General features: G+C 35.0%; 1 protein-coding gene across 1 annotated transcript in view; it reads right to left on the minus strand.

The window, feature by feature from the left end:
• Scaper (S-phase cyclin A associated protein in the ER) overlaps window positions 1-17,813 on the minus strand; it is a 484,560-nt gene that overhangs the window by 108,565 nt on the left and 358,182 nt on the right. Inside the window, 1 exon segment of the mRNA XM_047539576.1 lies at window positions 14,219-14,334. Coding sequence (XP_047395532.1) covers window positions 14,219-14,334 — 116 coding nt within the window.

Genomic DNA, 17,813 nt, shown 5'->3' on the forward strand with positions numbered 1-17,813 from the left:
ACTTGAATTCCCCTGGGTACAATCTTCTCCAGGCCTTCACTCATGTTCTGCTAGATACACAGAGCAGGTACTTGCCAGATCAATATGGGTGATGTTTGCAATGGTTTCCTGGGTTCCCACAGTAGCAAGCTGCAGCATGGATTCTTCAGGATGGCTACCACCTTAGCACACTGCTTGCCAGTTGAGAAATAGAGTACTTTCCAAATACTAGTTTGCTGTGCAGTCACTGCATCAGCTAAGTTCAGGTTGCATTTCTGATTCACAGGTTTTTCTATGCCAAGTTTGTCTGGGGGTGTTTTTCTGTGTCATCCCTCCCCTCAGTATCAAGGGCTCCTCAAAAAGTTAATACAACTGCAATATTACATGAACCATCAATCTCACTTCAAAAGAATTGAAATTAGGATCTCAACTAGTTTAACTCCAGTGTACTCTTTTTTTGTTCTTTGTTCAATGCACCAGAGTTTTTGAGTCTCTAAGAGAATCTGACTATCTGATTTTGACTTTCAGTGAAATCCCTCTTTCACCTGTCTCACTGAGAAGCCGTACTCCCACTGCTTGATTCCTGAGCCATGGAGCAACTGGAAATGCAGTCATTCTTTCTCTAATCTGTCATCTTGAATACTCTCTCTTAATAGACTTTTACGTGTATAGTTCAATATTGTTAACTTAGGCACAGAGTTTATACAGCACATCTCTAGAACTTCTCACCTCACATTACTGAAACTTCATATCTATAGCGTAGCAACACTGCATTTTTCCTTCCCCTTAATTCTGGAAGCCATGGTTCTGCTCTCTGATTCTATGAGTTTTAGATACCTTCTTTAAGTAGAATCATGTAATAGCTGACCTTTTGTGACTTTCTTATTTCACTTTGCAAGGTTTACCCATTTTGTCACAAATGGTAAGACTCCTTATTTTTGAAGGTTAAATAACATTCCATTAAATGCATATTCCCCATTTTATTTATCCTCATATGTCAAATAATATTTTTGGGATTGGCTTATTTCACTTAGCACTATATTCTCAAGTTCCATTTTTTCACAATTATAAACAGTGCTGTAAAATACATAGGAACTTAAGAATCTCTTTGAGATCCTGACTTCAGTCTTTTTGGATAAATACCCAGAGATGGGACTGATGGATCATGCAATATTGCAGTTCTGTTTTTTATAAAGGCCACACTATTTTGTATCCTCAAAAACAGTGTACATGGGTTTCAATTTCTCCTTATCTTTTGGGTTTCTGATGCTGTTTCTAATGGGTATGTGGTGGTATCTCTTTTTATACATGAAAGAAATACTCTTGACTTTATTAAAATTTAAAACTTTTTACAAGTCACTAATAAAGTATTTGTAAGAGGTACATGTGATTACGGACTGTTAACCAAATATTAAAGATCCCTGAAAACTTAACAATAAGAAAACCAACATCCCAATTTTAAATGAGCCAAAGACCTGAACTGAAAAAGAGATACAGATGGCAGCATGTGAAAAGACACTCATTTCATATGTCACCAGGGATATGAAAATTAAAACTCTGAGACACAACTGTAAATATACATGTGTTTAAAGAGTCAAAATACAGTTCAAAAATTGGGAGGAAGTGTTTGCAAAACACAGCTGATAAGGGTTTGGTGTCCAGAATGTACATAAAAAACTCTTAGAACTCTGATGAAAAGAAACCCAATTTAAAAATATATTTTTAGAGTTTTTGAATGTTTTTATTTGCTCTTTTTAATTATACATACATGACAGTAGAATGTATTTGGTAAATTATATATACATACAGTATAACTTATTCTATTTAGGCTCCTATTCTGTGGTTGTACATAATGCGGAGTTATCCTGGTCATGTACACAAATACAAGGCTAGGAAAGTCATGTCCAATAAATTCTACCCTCTTTCCTATTCCCCTTCCCTGTCCCTTCCCTTTGTTTTCCTTTGTCTAATACAAAGGATTTCTATTCTTCCCATCCTCACCTTCCCTTTTTTGTGTATTAGCATCCACATATCAGAGAATATTCAGCCTTTCATTTTTGGGGATTGGCTTATTTCACTCAGCACAATATTCTCAAGTTCCATCCATTTACTGGCAAATGCCATAATTTCATTCTTCTTTATGACTGAGTAATATTCCATTGTGCATAGTACCATATTTTCTTTATTCATTCATCTGTTGAAGGACACCTAGGTTGGTTCCACAGTTTGGCTATTGTGAATTGAGTTGCTATAAACATTGATGTGGCAGTGTCACTGTAGTATGTTGATTTTAAGTCCTTTGGGTATAGACCAAGGAGTGGGATAACTGGGTCAAACTGTGGTTCCTTTCCAAGTTTTCTAAGGAATCTCCATATTGCTTTCCATAGTGGTTATACCAATTTGCAGAGCCACCAGCAATGTATGAGTGTATCTCATTGTGGTTTTGACTCACATTTCTCTGATGATACTGAGTATCTTTTCACATACCTATTGGTTATTTGTATATCTTCTTCAGAAAAATGTCTACTCAAGTTCTTTGTTCATTTTAAATTGAATTTTTAGTATTTTTGTGGTTGGGTTGTAGAATTCTTTATGTAGTTTGAGAATTAATACCTTATCTGATATATGGTTTGCAATATTTTCCTGTTAAGCAGGTTGCCTTTTCACACTGTTTCATTTGATGTGCTTTCGGAAACTTTTCAGTTTAACATAGTCCCATTTATCTATTTTAATTTTTGTTGCCTTTGCTTTTGATATTATATCTATTAATTCATTGCCAAGATCCATGTTATGAAGGTTTTCCTTTATACTTCTTCCTAGGAATTTTATAGTTTCCAATCTTATGTTTGAATCTTTTATCTTTTTTTTTTCTTAGGGGTGGGTACTGGGGATTGAAGGTGTGCTTAACCACCGAGCTACATCTCCAGCCCATTTTATATTTTATTTTGAGACAGGGTCTCGCTGAGTTGCTTAGGACCTAGCTAAGTTTCTGAGGCTGGCTTTGAACTTGAACTTCTCCTGCCTCAGCCTCTCAAGTGGCCGGGATTACAGGCATGTGCCACCACAACTGACTCTTTAATCAATTTTGAGTTGATTTTTATGTATGGTGTAAAGATAAGAGTCCAATTTTATTCCTTTACATGTGGATATACAATTTTACCATTTCTTTGGAGATGGATTATCCTTTCCCTGTTTTGTATTCCTGACAATCTTGTCAAAGATCAGCTAACTGTACTCACATGGATTTACTTCTGGAATCTCCATTCTGTTCAGAGGTCTACATGTCTTTATGTATGCCAGTATCACACTGTTTTAATTACTAAAGCTTTGTATGTATTTTGAAGCCAGGAAGTATGATACCTTCAGTTTTGTTCTTTGTTTCTCAGACTGCTATTACTTTTTGTTGCTGAGTGTACCACAGCTTGTTTACTTATTCACCAGTTGAAGAATATTTGTATTATTTATAGTTTTGGGTGATTATGAGTTAAGCTCCTATAAATATTCATGTGCAGGTTTTTGTGAGAACATGTATTTTTATTTCTTTGGGGTAACTACCTAGGGATGGAATGGCTGGGTCATATATTAAGTACACATATAACTTTCTGAGAAACTTACTATACTCTGTTTCCAAAGTAGCTCTATCATTTTGTAATCTCATCAGCGATGTACAGGAGTTCTAACTTCTCTCTCTGCTCATCATTACTTGGTATTATCAAGTATTATTGGTTTTATTTTTAAAGCAATTATAGTTGATTGCTGAAGTAGTTCAATGTGGTTTTAATTTGCATTTCCTAAATTTCTGGAATATATTTTCATGTAATTATATGCTATCTTTATGTCTTCTTTGGCTAAATATCTATTCAAGTCTTTTGCAAGGTCATTAAGTATCTGATTTTTTTTTTTTTTTTGGTTTTGTATCTACAGCACCTAAGACACTTTCTGATCCACAGCAGGAACTGAAAATACATCTGATGACAGAAGCAATAAATATATTTTCTTCTCCCAAAAGACATTAAAAAAAAAAAACCAAAAACACATGGAAGGTTTATGACCTTTAAAATTTCAAAATAAGCAAAAACAGCCTTCATCCACAAATATAAAAGATAGTATCAGATACATCTCCTGGTATATCCTCATAGAAAGAATGACTTTATGAAATACATGTTACTGGAATAGAAACAATATAGAATACTTACAGTTGGTTAATAGAAAAAGACTGCTGATTACAATTATAAAGTTACTTACAAGGGAGAAAATTTCCACTGGTGTCTCCTTTTAATGATATTCATTGGCTCTGTTGTACCAAATAGATCTTAAATGTGTAGCACTGATCAGAATAAAATACATTAAATAGCACTAGATAAAAATAGTACTTGACATGAAAAATGTATTTGTAAGAAGTTCTATATGTGGTCTTACACATAAGTATTTTAATGATTTTATTTTATTGATCAAATTAAAGATATTAAATCAGTACAATTAGATAAACAAGCCTTTGATTAATAAGAAAATGTCTTCTCAGCAAGAAATGTAGAGAAAGAGTTATGTAAAACATTTAAAGAGGAATTATTCAATTTTGATTTTTGTAATCACAGAGAATTCAAACTTGTGACACAATCTGGGAGATTTTTAGTGCAATGAGGAACTGTGATGTCCGGATCAGAGTGTAATTTGTGGATGAAGGGAAAAATTTTTCCCAATGGCACTGTGTTAACTAGTATGAACTATGTATATACACTGCCTTCCCTGCCTCTCCTCTCTGTTCTTTTCAATGCTAGAGCACTTAAGAGTAAGAGGGGATAACAGGGGAGGCAAACATGCTTACAGAAAATCAGCTCAAAATGTTTTTTTTTTTAAATGAGATGTTAATAATGCTTACTGACCTACCAGCCACTCTTCTCAGTGTAAATTATATGCATCCTACACTTAAGTTTAGATCACAACCTAATATAATAATCACAGATAATTATTATATTGCATATCATATAAAATATAACATTTCAATACCAAAATTAATTTTAAAATAAAACTAATTAAAATGATACCTCAGAGAAAAGAGTAATAAATTTCAACTAGATGTGTTATTTCAAGGGTTTCTGTTTAATTGGTGAATTCAACAGAAACAGAATAGATAATTTAATTATTCTACAGAGTCAAATTCTAATTTTAGATGGGAAATCATATACATTTTAAGCACCAACCTAATTAGGCTTTCTGCATTTCCTCAAATTAATCTCTGCCTGAGAAAGTGCTATGTTTCAAAGATTACAATAATATATTTAAAAATGTAGGGTGAGCATCAAATTAATACATTAATTTTGAATTCTAGAACTAAAGCATTATTTTTAGGGCTAACATAAATTTGTTAATACAAGACAGCTATGATTAGCAAGTCTTTAGATATGCGTTTAAGTAGGATCTGGTTATGTAATTTAAAATTCACAGTTGAACATGCTGGCTCTGGAGAAGACCCCAGGTGGTCTGCAGTGTTAAACAGCAGATTAAAGTTGACACAACTAATTTCTTTACTTTAATCTTATTAGTGGTCCAACAGCTGTCAACTGTAACCATCTCTGTAAAGTCTTTTGAGACATAAACAAAATACCTCAATATGTCAAATGAAGAAGAGTATTTATCAATCACTATGGGTAATTAGCTTGCAAAACAGTTCTTTTTTTTTTTTTTTAACTTCTAGTGCCAACTGAGGAAAGTTATTTAATTTTAGTAAAACTTGATCTAAAAATATTTCAAATCACATTAAAATAATCCTGCCTAGAAATATGCAAATGTTTACCAGTGGATTATATTTTACATTTCACTCACACTTGCAAATATTACTTTATTCATGTTGTGACAGCCCATAATGTAGTAGACACCCTGGGGTGGTACATGGGTTCTAGCTCTATAATATCTGCATCTGTAACTTATGGGAAGTAAATTCTTTGATGAAATGTATGTTATATTTTCCACCTGATTTGAGTTCTGAAAAAGGTGTTTCAGGTACACAGATATGTTGTTATTTCATTTTTAGACTTCATTGCTAGATTCTGCCTAAACATTTTGTCTCATAAGTACAAATGGCTACAAGTAGGTTTTGGTTCACTTTTTCCAGTTTGTTAGATCAGTTCTTCTTTGTTCTCTAACTTGCTAGGTGGAAAAAATGTTCGATTCCAAAGACCACTTTTTGTACCCACAGTACTACAAAAAACAAACAAACAAACAAACCCAACAAAATATAAGCCCCAAATCAACCAAAAATTACTCGCCCTCCCCAAGAAAAGGTGAAAACTAAACAAACAGAATAACACTAAATACTCAGCAACTCATAGGACTGAAGACAGTAGTTTTAATGATACCAATTAAATTGTATTTCTTTTATTAAGTAGTAAAAGCTTATGTTCATAAATTAGAAAAAGAAGTACAACCTGGACCCTCAGAAACTCAACCTTGAACTAAATAGTACTTTCCTGTTTACACTTTAATTTTGCTTTGTTGTATTATGTAGTACAGGACACCTTATTAATTAGTTCTGTCTTCCCAACCACGATATAAATTCTCTGAAGACAAATAAACCTTAACACAGAAGAAAGTCAACAAATAATTAAAGACTGGTAGTGAATTCCAGCTCATCAAGAGTAACATTTAATGTTCATAAGGAACTATATCCTAGGAAACTCAGAGTTAACTTTCTCTCTTCATTCCTACTTTCAAAGGTAGGCATTCATTCTTCTTTGATATGAAAGGATTTAGAAAAACAATTATGAGGTTCCAAGAAAGGTTCTATAGCATAGTCAAATATTTTCAACACAATGTAAAGTTAAAAGAATGTTTAATATTTGTATTTAAAAGTCTCAGGCTCTTTTGGTTGGAAGGGACGAAAATCTACTCAAAATATTTCAGGTAAAAAGAGTCATTTATTATAAGGCTATTGGGGACTTCCACATGAATACAGGAGAAAATGAACCACCAGACCTCAAGAGGACGGGAACAATGCCAGCTCTGTGGACTGGACCCGCTTCCATTTCCAGGTCTGGCATCCTCTTTTTTCTTTTTGGCCCCAAATGGCCTTCCTTAGTCCTGCTAAACTTGGGAGTGAGCACGGCCTGGTAATGGCCATCCCAGAAGTTATTGTACATACTTTTTCAAATTCAAATATCCAAGGAAAAACTAACTTGACGTTTTGCAATTTCCCAACTGCCAATTCCTGAGAGAGAAACTTGACTGGCCCCGTTTTACTTTTTGTACTGGATTATAAGTCCTATATTGTTGGTTGTTCTATAGATTGGTTGTTCTTGAATCAAATGTCCCCTCTTTTGAGTTTAATCAGCTATGAGCGGTCAAGGAAGCATCAACTGGTGTAAAACGTAGCTGCTTAGGCATGGGTGCAATGCCTAGAACAAGTAGTATTCATAACCCTCTGGAAACAAAACAAAACAAAACAAAACAAAACAAAAAGGGCACAAGAAAATAAAAAGAGCTAAGGCAATTATGTCAAGTCAAGAAGAGAGGTGAACAGGTAATAGGAAAGGAAGTTCATAGTGAAAACTCGGAATGTCAGGACTGTGTTGTAAACTGAAGATAAAGGCAAAGATTTGAGAGTAGTTGTGCCCCAAAGAGAACAGCCAAGTGAGTCAAGAGACTATAATAACAAGCACGCACATGAGGCCAGGCATCTCAAGAAACTAAGTTTACAGATACCAGATATATGGCAGAACATTCCTTTTTTGAAGAGTCTTGCGTGTAGTACAAGGGTGACTATTTCACAAAGGTTACACAGGAGGGCACTATTAATTTTTAGAACTTAATATATCTCACTTTTCTATGATTAAGTTCTCTAAGGACATGGTCTATTTCAATCTCATTCTCACGACCACACATGCATACTACTGATCCCGTGAAGGAAATCCATAGAACACGGTTTCCTTGGTCACTGGAACGGGCAGCTCTAGATTATGTATCTGCTTCTGGAACACAATGATATGTCTCTTTTCCACTTTAAGATGAACTACATCAGCTTCTACACTAGCCCAAGGAAAAGGAAAAAGGGTTTTGGGGACAAAATCACAATAGTCATGGGAGAGCAATTCTGAACATTCTTGCTGTCATTTGGAAGGAATAAACATTCTTTCTAAAGGGATGGGCTGGGGATATAGCTCAGTTGGTAGAGTGCTTGCCTCGCAAGCACAAGGCCCTGGGTTCAATCCCCAGCACTGCAAAAAAAAAAGTAAATAAAAAAAAAAATAAAGGAATGTGACAGTTCTCAGGTTGCAGTCATACTCCAAATATGAGTGTTTCCAACCCTCACCTGGCAGTGGGCCACATCTGTGCCTGCTGGTGACTGTGGGAGTAAACAAAGCAATATATGCAGAGCATCTAGCACATTCTTGGCATGAGGACATGCAATAAATGTTAGCTATGTCTCGTCAACTCAAAGAGCAAGTAGATGCAATACTCCCAAGTGGGTAAACTGCATAAAGTCACAAGTTTTATTTTATTTTACTTGGGAGAATCAATTTTTGATAACTTGTTAAATGATCTTTCTAGTGAGTAAATCTCTGCTTTAAGTCATTCTAAATTTATTTTTTATTATAGTCAATGAATAATGCTTTACCTGAATAGATCTTATTTGCTATGGGCAGAGAAATGAACATACTGCAAAGAAGTAAAAAATAGTTTTGATTTGCATTGGTATGAAAAAATGTGCAATATCTCTAGTAATTAAAGAAATGCAAATTGAAACTCTTCTTAGATATCATCTTACTGTAGTCAGAATGGCAATGAACATGAATATAAGCAATAATAAGTGTTAATGAGGATGTGGGGAAAAAGGTACACTCATATATTGCTGGTGGGACTTCAAATTAGTGCAACCACTATGGAAAACAGTATGGAGCTTCCTTAAAAAATTTGGAATGGAACCACCATTTGACCCAGCTACCCTCCTCCTTGGTCTATACCCAAAAGACTTAAAATCAGCACACATCTATATTTATAGCAGCTCAATTCACAATAGCTAAGCTATGGAACCAACCTAGATGCACTTCAATAGATGAATGGATAAAGAAACTGTGGTATATATACACAATGGAATATTACTCAGTCTTAAAGAATAAAATTATAGTATTTGCAGGTAAATGGATGCCAAGTGAAATAAGCCAATTCCAAAAAAAAACAAAGGCCAAATGTTTTCTCTGATATGTGGATGCTGATCCATAATTGGTGGTGGGGGGGTTGTGACTGGGCAGAGGGGAGTGAGGGGAGCAAAGGAGCAGGGGAGTGGGAAAGATGGTGGAATGAGATTGACATCATTACCCTGGGTACTTGTATGATTGCACGAATGGTATAACTCTACACCATGTACAACCAGAGAAGTGAATAGTTGTGTTCCATTCATGTACAGAGAAATGGAATGCATTTTGCTATCATGTATAACTAATTAGAACAAATAGAAATAAAAAGTAAAAAGTACATTTACTAATTTGTGTGATATGAATATATATGTACACTTTATAAAAGCCACAGCAGCAGAAGCAGACCTATTTCTTCCTTAAATTAAAATCAGACAATCTTACACTGATTGGTATGCTCTGATTTTAAAACTGCGGTAAGTATCGAGAATATAGTTCTAGCATTCTGACTTGTTTACTTTTTCAGTGATTAAATGAAGACATATTATGTGGAACAACTTTAGGGCTGGCACAAAGTTAAAAAAAAGAAAGTAAATTAGAGGTCAAATCAGGATCCCAAAAGGATCTTGAAAGAGGACTAAAATTTACCTGAATGAAGTTTAGGATTTAGGGTGAAGAAACCAATGTCCAAGTAAAATTACTATATTATTGCTTATTATAAGCCAAAGTGACAAAAACTTAGGGACCTAAAGTTCTGTAGTTAAGCAGCGTAACAGGGAGTCAAAAGAATAATAATTATAACAACAACAACAAAAACCCCACTGATAATAACTAAGTAGTGTTTCTGTGTAGGGACTTAATAAATGTGCACTTTTTAAAAAATATTTTGTTTTAGTTGTTGATAGACCTTTTTTTAAAATTTATTTATATGTAGTGCTGAGAAACCCAGTGCCTCACATGTGCTAGGCGAGTACTCTACCACTGAGCCACAACCCTAGCCCCTAAATGTGCAATTTAAGACAGGTATTAGTCTTATTATGTAATCAAGGCTCTGTTATAGTAAGTAATATGGCCTAAATCATATAGCTAATAAGTGAAAAGCAGAGATTTTAGCCAGGATCTGACTCCAGAGCCTATGTATTTTCCATTATATCATGCTATCTGCTTTGCTTCATGTTGGTGAATTTACTTCCATATAAAACATTATATCCAGGGGGACAATGGAGAAGATAGGTAAGCCTGAGAGAGAAGAAATAAAAGCCTGGCTAGCTCCCCAATAGAACAAACTAAAGTAGCTTGCAGAGTTAACTATTGAGCTTCTCTGCTGTTTTCGAGCCTCTGTCAGGAATTAGGAAGATCAAGTAAGTAAAAGGCAGTGTGTGGAAGACAGCCCAGTGACCACTTTTGCTAACCTCCTTGTGAAACTGTGAACATCTACTAAAGCTCAGAGACCTTGGAGATGTGTGGTGCCAATGAATGCTAATGCTTACTTTTATAATCACTGCTACTATGTGAATATGTTATAAGGTATACCACAGTTTCCATTCATTGCAAATCTTTCTTCTTGCTTACATAACATGGAGTGTTCTTTAAGCTCAAAGAAAATAGCAAACCACCATTATTTTCAAATATTAAAAGCTATCATAAACAACTGTTAACTAGTCTACTTTGAAGAAAATGCTAGAATGTGTCATTCATGCTTCAATTTTCTGCAATTACAGTTTGGAGGCAGAATAACCAAGTTGGGAATCTTCCCCAAAGTAGATGCAACATAAAATAAAATGAAAACTGCCTTGTTTCAGAGTGATCTTTCTTGCACTGAAAACAATTTTATTGGAGCACATTTATTTAGAAGGTTGACTTCAGAATACCACATCCTAAGTCCTTTCAACAATAACAATGAAAAGGATTAAGCAATTTTTAAAAATATTTTTAGCTATAGATGGACACAATATCTTTATTTTATTTATTTATTTTATGTGATGCTGAGTATTGAACCCAGTGACTCACACATGCTAGGTGAGTGCTCTACCACTGAGCTACAACCCCAGCCCAGGATTAAGCAGTTTTACAGGTTTTATCTGGTTCTGGCAAAAGTAATTCCAACAAATTCCACCATTAAGTATAATTATAAAGCACCAATAAATAAGTTTTAAACAGCAACATAATCAACTGAAGATTTACGAAGGTTTCAAAACTTAAATTTTTAGGGCTGGGGTTGTAGCCTAGTGGTAGAGTGCTTGCCTAGCATGTGTGAGGCAATGGATTTAATCCCCAGGACCACATAAAAATAAACAAATAAATAAAATAAAGGTATCGTGTCCATCTACGACTAAAAAAAATTGAAAAAAATTTTAAATTCTAAGAAGCAGATTTAATTCTGAATTCCATATTTTAAAAAAGCTGTGGGAAGAACATATTCATTCATAGGACAGCATAATTATAATATGTATGTTACATGTAATTATAATTCATAAAAGCATAATTATAGGAAAGCAAGACATACAACTACTGAGGTACAATGCACACTGAAAACAGAGATGGGCAGGGTGGTGAGAAAAGAGGAGGAAGGAACTGGTTTATACATTCACACAGAACTCAGAGCTTTAGGGGCAGTGACGCATCAGGTTTATGATCACAGGACTCCATTTAATTATGGTAACAGTTAATTAGACAGTGGCTCAAACTTTTCAAGTTCTCTGATGTCACTGAGGAAAATTAAATAATATAGAATAGTCTTAACCAGTCCTCTAGGTAAGAACTATGAAATGCCACAGGATAAAGGAAACATGGGAGGTAAGGTTGCTAAAGGTTCTTGGAGTTTAGGGGTAGGAATTCATAAGGGATGGAAAGGGAGGATCTAGACAGATTAGCCACACCAATGTTTATATATAGCAGCTCAATTCACAATAATTAAACTATGGAACCAACCCAGGTACTCTTCAACAGAAAAATGAATAAAGAAAATGTGGTATATATACACAATGGAATATTACTCAGCCTTTAAAAAGATGAAATTATGGCATTTGCTGGTAAATGGATGGAGTTGGAGAATATCTTGCTAAACAAAATAAGTCAATCCCAAAAAACCATATCTCTGATATGCAGATGCTAACTCACAACAAGGGTGGGGGATTAGGGAAGAATAGAGTTACTTTAGATTAGGTAGAGGGGAGTGAAGGGAGGGGAGAGGATATGGAAGTAGGAAGGATAGTAGAATGAATCAGACATTATTACCTTATGTACATATATGCCTTTTAGCCTACCAGAAACAAGCAAATAAACAAGTAAAAACAAAAAAGAAACAAATCTCCAGGTATAGTTAAGACAAACAACATGAATTATTAACAATGATCAAAGCACTGACTGTTCTGAGGACTTGAATATTTATTATTGTTTTATCCCTTCCTTCTTCCCTCCTTCCCTTGTCAACAAACATTCAGAAAACATGAGTGATGACAACATATCCAGCAACACCCTGTAAAAAATTTCCATTTTGATGAGGAATACCTATGGGTTAGAAAAACTACTATGCCTGCTGTAACTGCCTGATGTGGAACTTTCTGCCTCACATAAAAATACCGTGACTTCATGGATACCCATGCCTTTCCTGCATTCATTCTTATTGTCAGCAGAGCAAAGGAGCCCAAATTAACATCAGTGTCAAAAAGTTTGTACTTGGAAATATCTCAAGTCAAGTAGACTACACCATCTTAAATCAGGCAAGACAACAACTTAAAAAAATTCTCAGCCAGGTGGCTGAATGAAATAAGCCAATCCCAAAAAAACCAAAGGCTGAATGATTTCTCTGATAATTGGATGATGATACATAATGGGGGGAGGGTAGGAGAAGGCAAGAATGGAGGAAGGATGGATTGTACAGAGGAAAATGAGGGGTGGGAAAAAGGTGGGGGATGGAAAAATAATAGAACAAGACAAACATCATTTTCCTTGGTACATGTATGATTACACAAATGGTGTGACTCTACTTCGTTACAACCAGAGAAATCAAAGTTGTATCCTACTTGTGTATAATGAATCAAAAATAAGAAAAAATAATTCCCTCCTAACATTTATAAAACACTTAAGAGTTTACCAAGAGCTCTCAAATGCATTATTCTAACCGATCCCCCTCATTAGCACTGTGAACTAAATATCATCATCCCCTGTTTTACCAAATGAGGAAACACATGTAATGAGATCAAAGCACTTGCCCAAATGCTTTCAGCTAGTAACTGGTAGGGGCAAAACTTAGAACCCCAGTTTGTGTGAATCTAAAACCAATGCTATTTCTACTTAACTCAAATGTCTTCAGTGAAAAAGATAAACTCTTGAACTTTTTCCCTCCTGTTGTATTGCAATGGACAAATGACATGTTGCCTTTACTGCATTAACTAAAGAGTAAAAAATTTTCTCAGTGGTATAAATTAACTTTTATCAAAACTTCTCATTTAAATCCTCTAAATAAGAGTCTCCACAGAATACCCAGAAATTGTACATTATAAAACAAGAATACAATACTTCTGAAATAACACTCTGTGCTACCGTATATCAGGGCTGAAGGAGTAAAGGTAACCTAAGAGAATAGGAAAAGAGATGAAGTCGAAATGCTGCACAGGATCCTTATGCCAAAGAACAATGTTCAGTTAGTGACCAAAGTGCTATTCAGTTCCAGCAATCTGGCTGGGAATCTAGATTATGGAAGTCTTAGCCTCAGAGTGCTTTTTGTATGTGGCATTTCTTCGAATTTCAGTTTGTTAATGTACTTAACCTCTTTTTTACACGCAACACAAAAATTAAGTTTTCTGTTACTGTTACTCATTTCTGTTCAATTTCTGGAAGCAGTCTGCTCAGGAATTCACCAATTCTTCTTGACCAAAGATGGGTAAGTTGTAGACCAAAGAGATTTCCTCATGAAGGCTTTTTAAGCTCAATCTGAATTTTGTAAGTGAAATTGAACACCTTTCTTTTCTCCCTAATGGGGAGTGTAAGCTTTTGCTATTCAAAACCAAATATACACATAATTTTCTTATGGTCCCCCATATAGAAACCATAAGGCAGAAATGACTCACAAATGGAATGTGAAAGACAGATTGAAAAACCGTACTTACTTAGGAGGAATTCGTGAAACTGTGTTCACATTTGTGGCTGGTACCACTACTTGAAGGATGTGTTCAAGGGCTGTTAATCCACCAGCAACTTGAAATGCAATCTGATCTGCCACATTCTAGACAGAAATACAAATGAAGTCAGTCCAATTGTCCAGGGATGAAATTATAGCCAAATGAAATATTTATTTGTAGTATGGAACTTTCTGTCAGTTCAAGAACCCTACAAATATATGTTGAAGGCTTTCTTAGTGCAAGGAAATATAAGTTAACAGTGGTGAACATAAAGGCATGATTGCTGTCCCTCATGATGCTTAAAATTTAGTGAATGGAACCAACATTAGTCACATAATTATAGATAAAATGATTTTAATTACTGTAAGTACCATGAAGATAAAAGATTTTTTAATGAGATTAATGAAGAAAGCAATTATATTTTGGGGAAAGGGTGAGGATAGGCTTCTCTATGCATGTTAAGGTTTTAAGTCAGGCAAAAGAAAGAGGGAGGGGGAAAAAGAACTTCAGCAGGGGAAAAAGACATCATATGCAGAAATTTTTAGCACTTACAAAAACCACATCATTTTGTAATACTAATTACCACCTAAGAAGATAAATTGACTTCACAGATTTTTCTCAACTAGAATGTTTTTCTTCAATAATACAAGAAATCTAATAGCACCATTTTAGCTATGTGTTTTCTCCCCATTTAAGCTACCTTAGGGAGAGTACTAAGCAAACATTTTAGAACTCAATTGTAGCTGAAATGGGGAGAAAACATACAGCTAAAATGATTAGACTATTTCTATATTGTATACGATTTTTGTGTGAAGGAACTTCTCCACTTTCGTTGCATTCCCCTGGCATGGGGAAAAGAAGAGCAATGCTCTGCTACACTAATTTGGTTTTCAGCATAGGCAGTATCACTGCATCATCTACGTGAAAAAACAGGATGCAACCTGTTCTGACCTGAATTGTGTCCCCCAAAATTCATGAATCCCAGTACTTCAGAAGAGGTAAGTTCTTTGAAACAGAGATTCAGTTAAAATGAGTCTGTTAGGGTAGAATCTTAATCCAACATGACTAGTGTTCTTATAAGAGGAGGAAAAAAACACCAGAGACATGGCTTGCACAAAGAAAGGCCAGGTGAGGACACAGAGAGAAACAGTCATCTATGAGCCAAGAAGAGAGGCCTCAGGAGAAACCAAACCTTTGGCATCTTATCTAGGATTTCAAGCCTCTAGATTTGAGAAAAAATAAATTTCTATTACTAAAGTAACACAGTCTGTGATTCTTTGTTATAGCAGCCCTAGCAAACTGAAATTAACTCTTCCTTTATAACACTATCTTATAGCTCTTCTAATAGCGTTTTACAGTTCAACAAGCCTTGCAGCTTCTTTGAAACACTGACGTTTTGCTGGTTGCCTGGTGGTAGAGAAGGACAGGGGTGAGATATCTATCTATCTATCTATCTATCTATCTATCTATCTATCTATACTCTGTCAAACGTGTGCTTGATTCTTCTGATGTTCTGGGCATTAATCTATCAATTAATGGCTCTAGCATATCTAGAGTTTGCCAGTATAATCAAGTATGTATATTACTCATTGCTTTGCACATTTTGTGATTATGTTAACTCACTATAGAAACTAGACAAGAACTCACAGTTTTTTTTTTTTTTGGGGGGGGTGCGGGGGGATACTAGTGATTGAATCCAGGGGCACTTTACCACTGAGCTACATCCCCCGTCCTTTATGATTCTGAGACAGGGTCTTGCTAAGTTGCTGAGGCTAGCCTTGAACTTATGATCCTCCTGCCTCAGCCTCCTGAGTTGCTGGGCTTATAGGCTTGCACCACCATACCCAGCTAAGAATTCATACTTTTAAGATTAAAAATTAATAATTTTGTCATTAAATGAAAAATATTTCTTTGCAATAAAGTTAACAATCAGACATTTTAAAAAGCTCAGTGATTTATTTAAATTGTAAATGTTGCTACCATTCTTCCTTCTTATGTTCTGACAGCAACAAAAGTAGAAAATAATCATATAGCCTTTGTATTATCACATATGTACAGAGAAAACTGCAACAGTTATAATCCTATAGTTGGATGAGTTAATTTAACATATTCCAAAACAACTCCAAAATTAAAAATAAAGCTTTATAGCATGCCATGATAGTAATGCACAGGGTAAGGGTTCAACTTGCAGCAAATTCTCAAAAACACATTTTCTTTTCTAGACTCTCCCCTCTTCCTCAGCTTTCACACTGATTCAGCCTCCAAATTCTGATAATCATACTTCTGTTATAGCTCTTGACTCCTTCCTCTTCTATTAATGCCATGTCAGTTTGGGTTCTCACACTCTTTTGCTTGAGGTATTACAGCAAAATGCTAATTAGTATGTTGGATCCAGGCTTATCCCAACCAGTCTATTCTCTACATTCTCTAGAGCACTATTTCCCAAACTATCTAAGATAAAAGCTAGCTTTTTGTTCTTAAAAATTTCCATTACAGACTGAGATATATATATATATATATATATATATACACACATATATATGTTAATGTATGTATATATGTATATTTTAATTGTAGGTGGACCCAATATCTTTATTTTATTTTTATGTGGTGCTGAGGATTGAACCCAGTGTCTCATGTGTGCTAGGAGAGCATTCTAATCACTGAGCCACAAGCCCAGTGCCACAGACTGATTTTTTTGTGTAATATAATACAATCAAAATACTGGACAAATGGGGCAAATATGATATGCATATGTGTTGGGCATATGCTTAAAAGTGGGCTGAAGAGCATGAATATATTCAGTTTAGTAGCTAAGGCCAAATAGCCTTGTGATCCTTCCAAAAATATCTGGAAGATTTTGGACCCTGCCTTTTATAATATTCGATACAAGAAACACAAAATCACTTTGTCGATTTGCTAAAATTTGTGATTTGTGTGTTTATCTCATCATGTTTTGGTAACAATGGCCTAGCACTGGCCTTCAGACTATATATGAGTAGTCCTGCTTTGGAAGCTTGTGTATGTTATGAGGAAATATTCTCAAGAGTAAATGTAATCACATCTCTCTTTGCTTAAGATACCCTATTGACTTCTCTTTCCTGTCTACATATTAAGGCCCAAATGCCTTTGATGATTCTTCAGAATCTGACCCTTTTCTAACAGCCTTCTTCCCTGCATGCTCTAGCATCTCAAACAAATTCTTTATATGATTCATGCCCTTCAATGTCTCCGGGTTTTGCATATACTGTCCCTTCATGATCTTCTAGCATTTCATTGTTGTCTTTACACTAAATTCTGAGTTTGCTGAAGTCAGAGATCATGTCTGCTTCATTGTCACACCCCCAACACTTAGCAAAGGGGACTGCAGTGAGTAAGTGCTCAATCAAGGGTTGTTCAATGATAGTTTGAGAAAGAAGACTGACAAAGATACCTTAACATAATTTTAACTGCAAAAACAGTCAAATAATTTATCTGGTATGATCCTAGGATAGATACTCCATTCTTTGCTTCATAAAATATTCTTCCACTGGGACTGAGCTTCATGACTAAAGACCGAGATTCAGATTTACAAGCTGAAGGA

The sequence above is a fragment of the Sciurus carolinensis genome, chromosome 2, assembly GCF_902686445.1.
Source record: "Sciurus carolinensis chromosome 2, mSciCar1.2, whole genome shotgun sequence".
Classification (NCBI taxonomy): domain Eukaryota; kingdom Metazoa; phylum Chordata; class Mammalia; order Rodentia; family Sciuridae; genus Sciurus; species Sciurus carolinensis.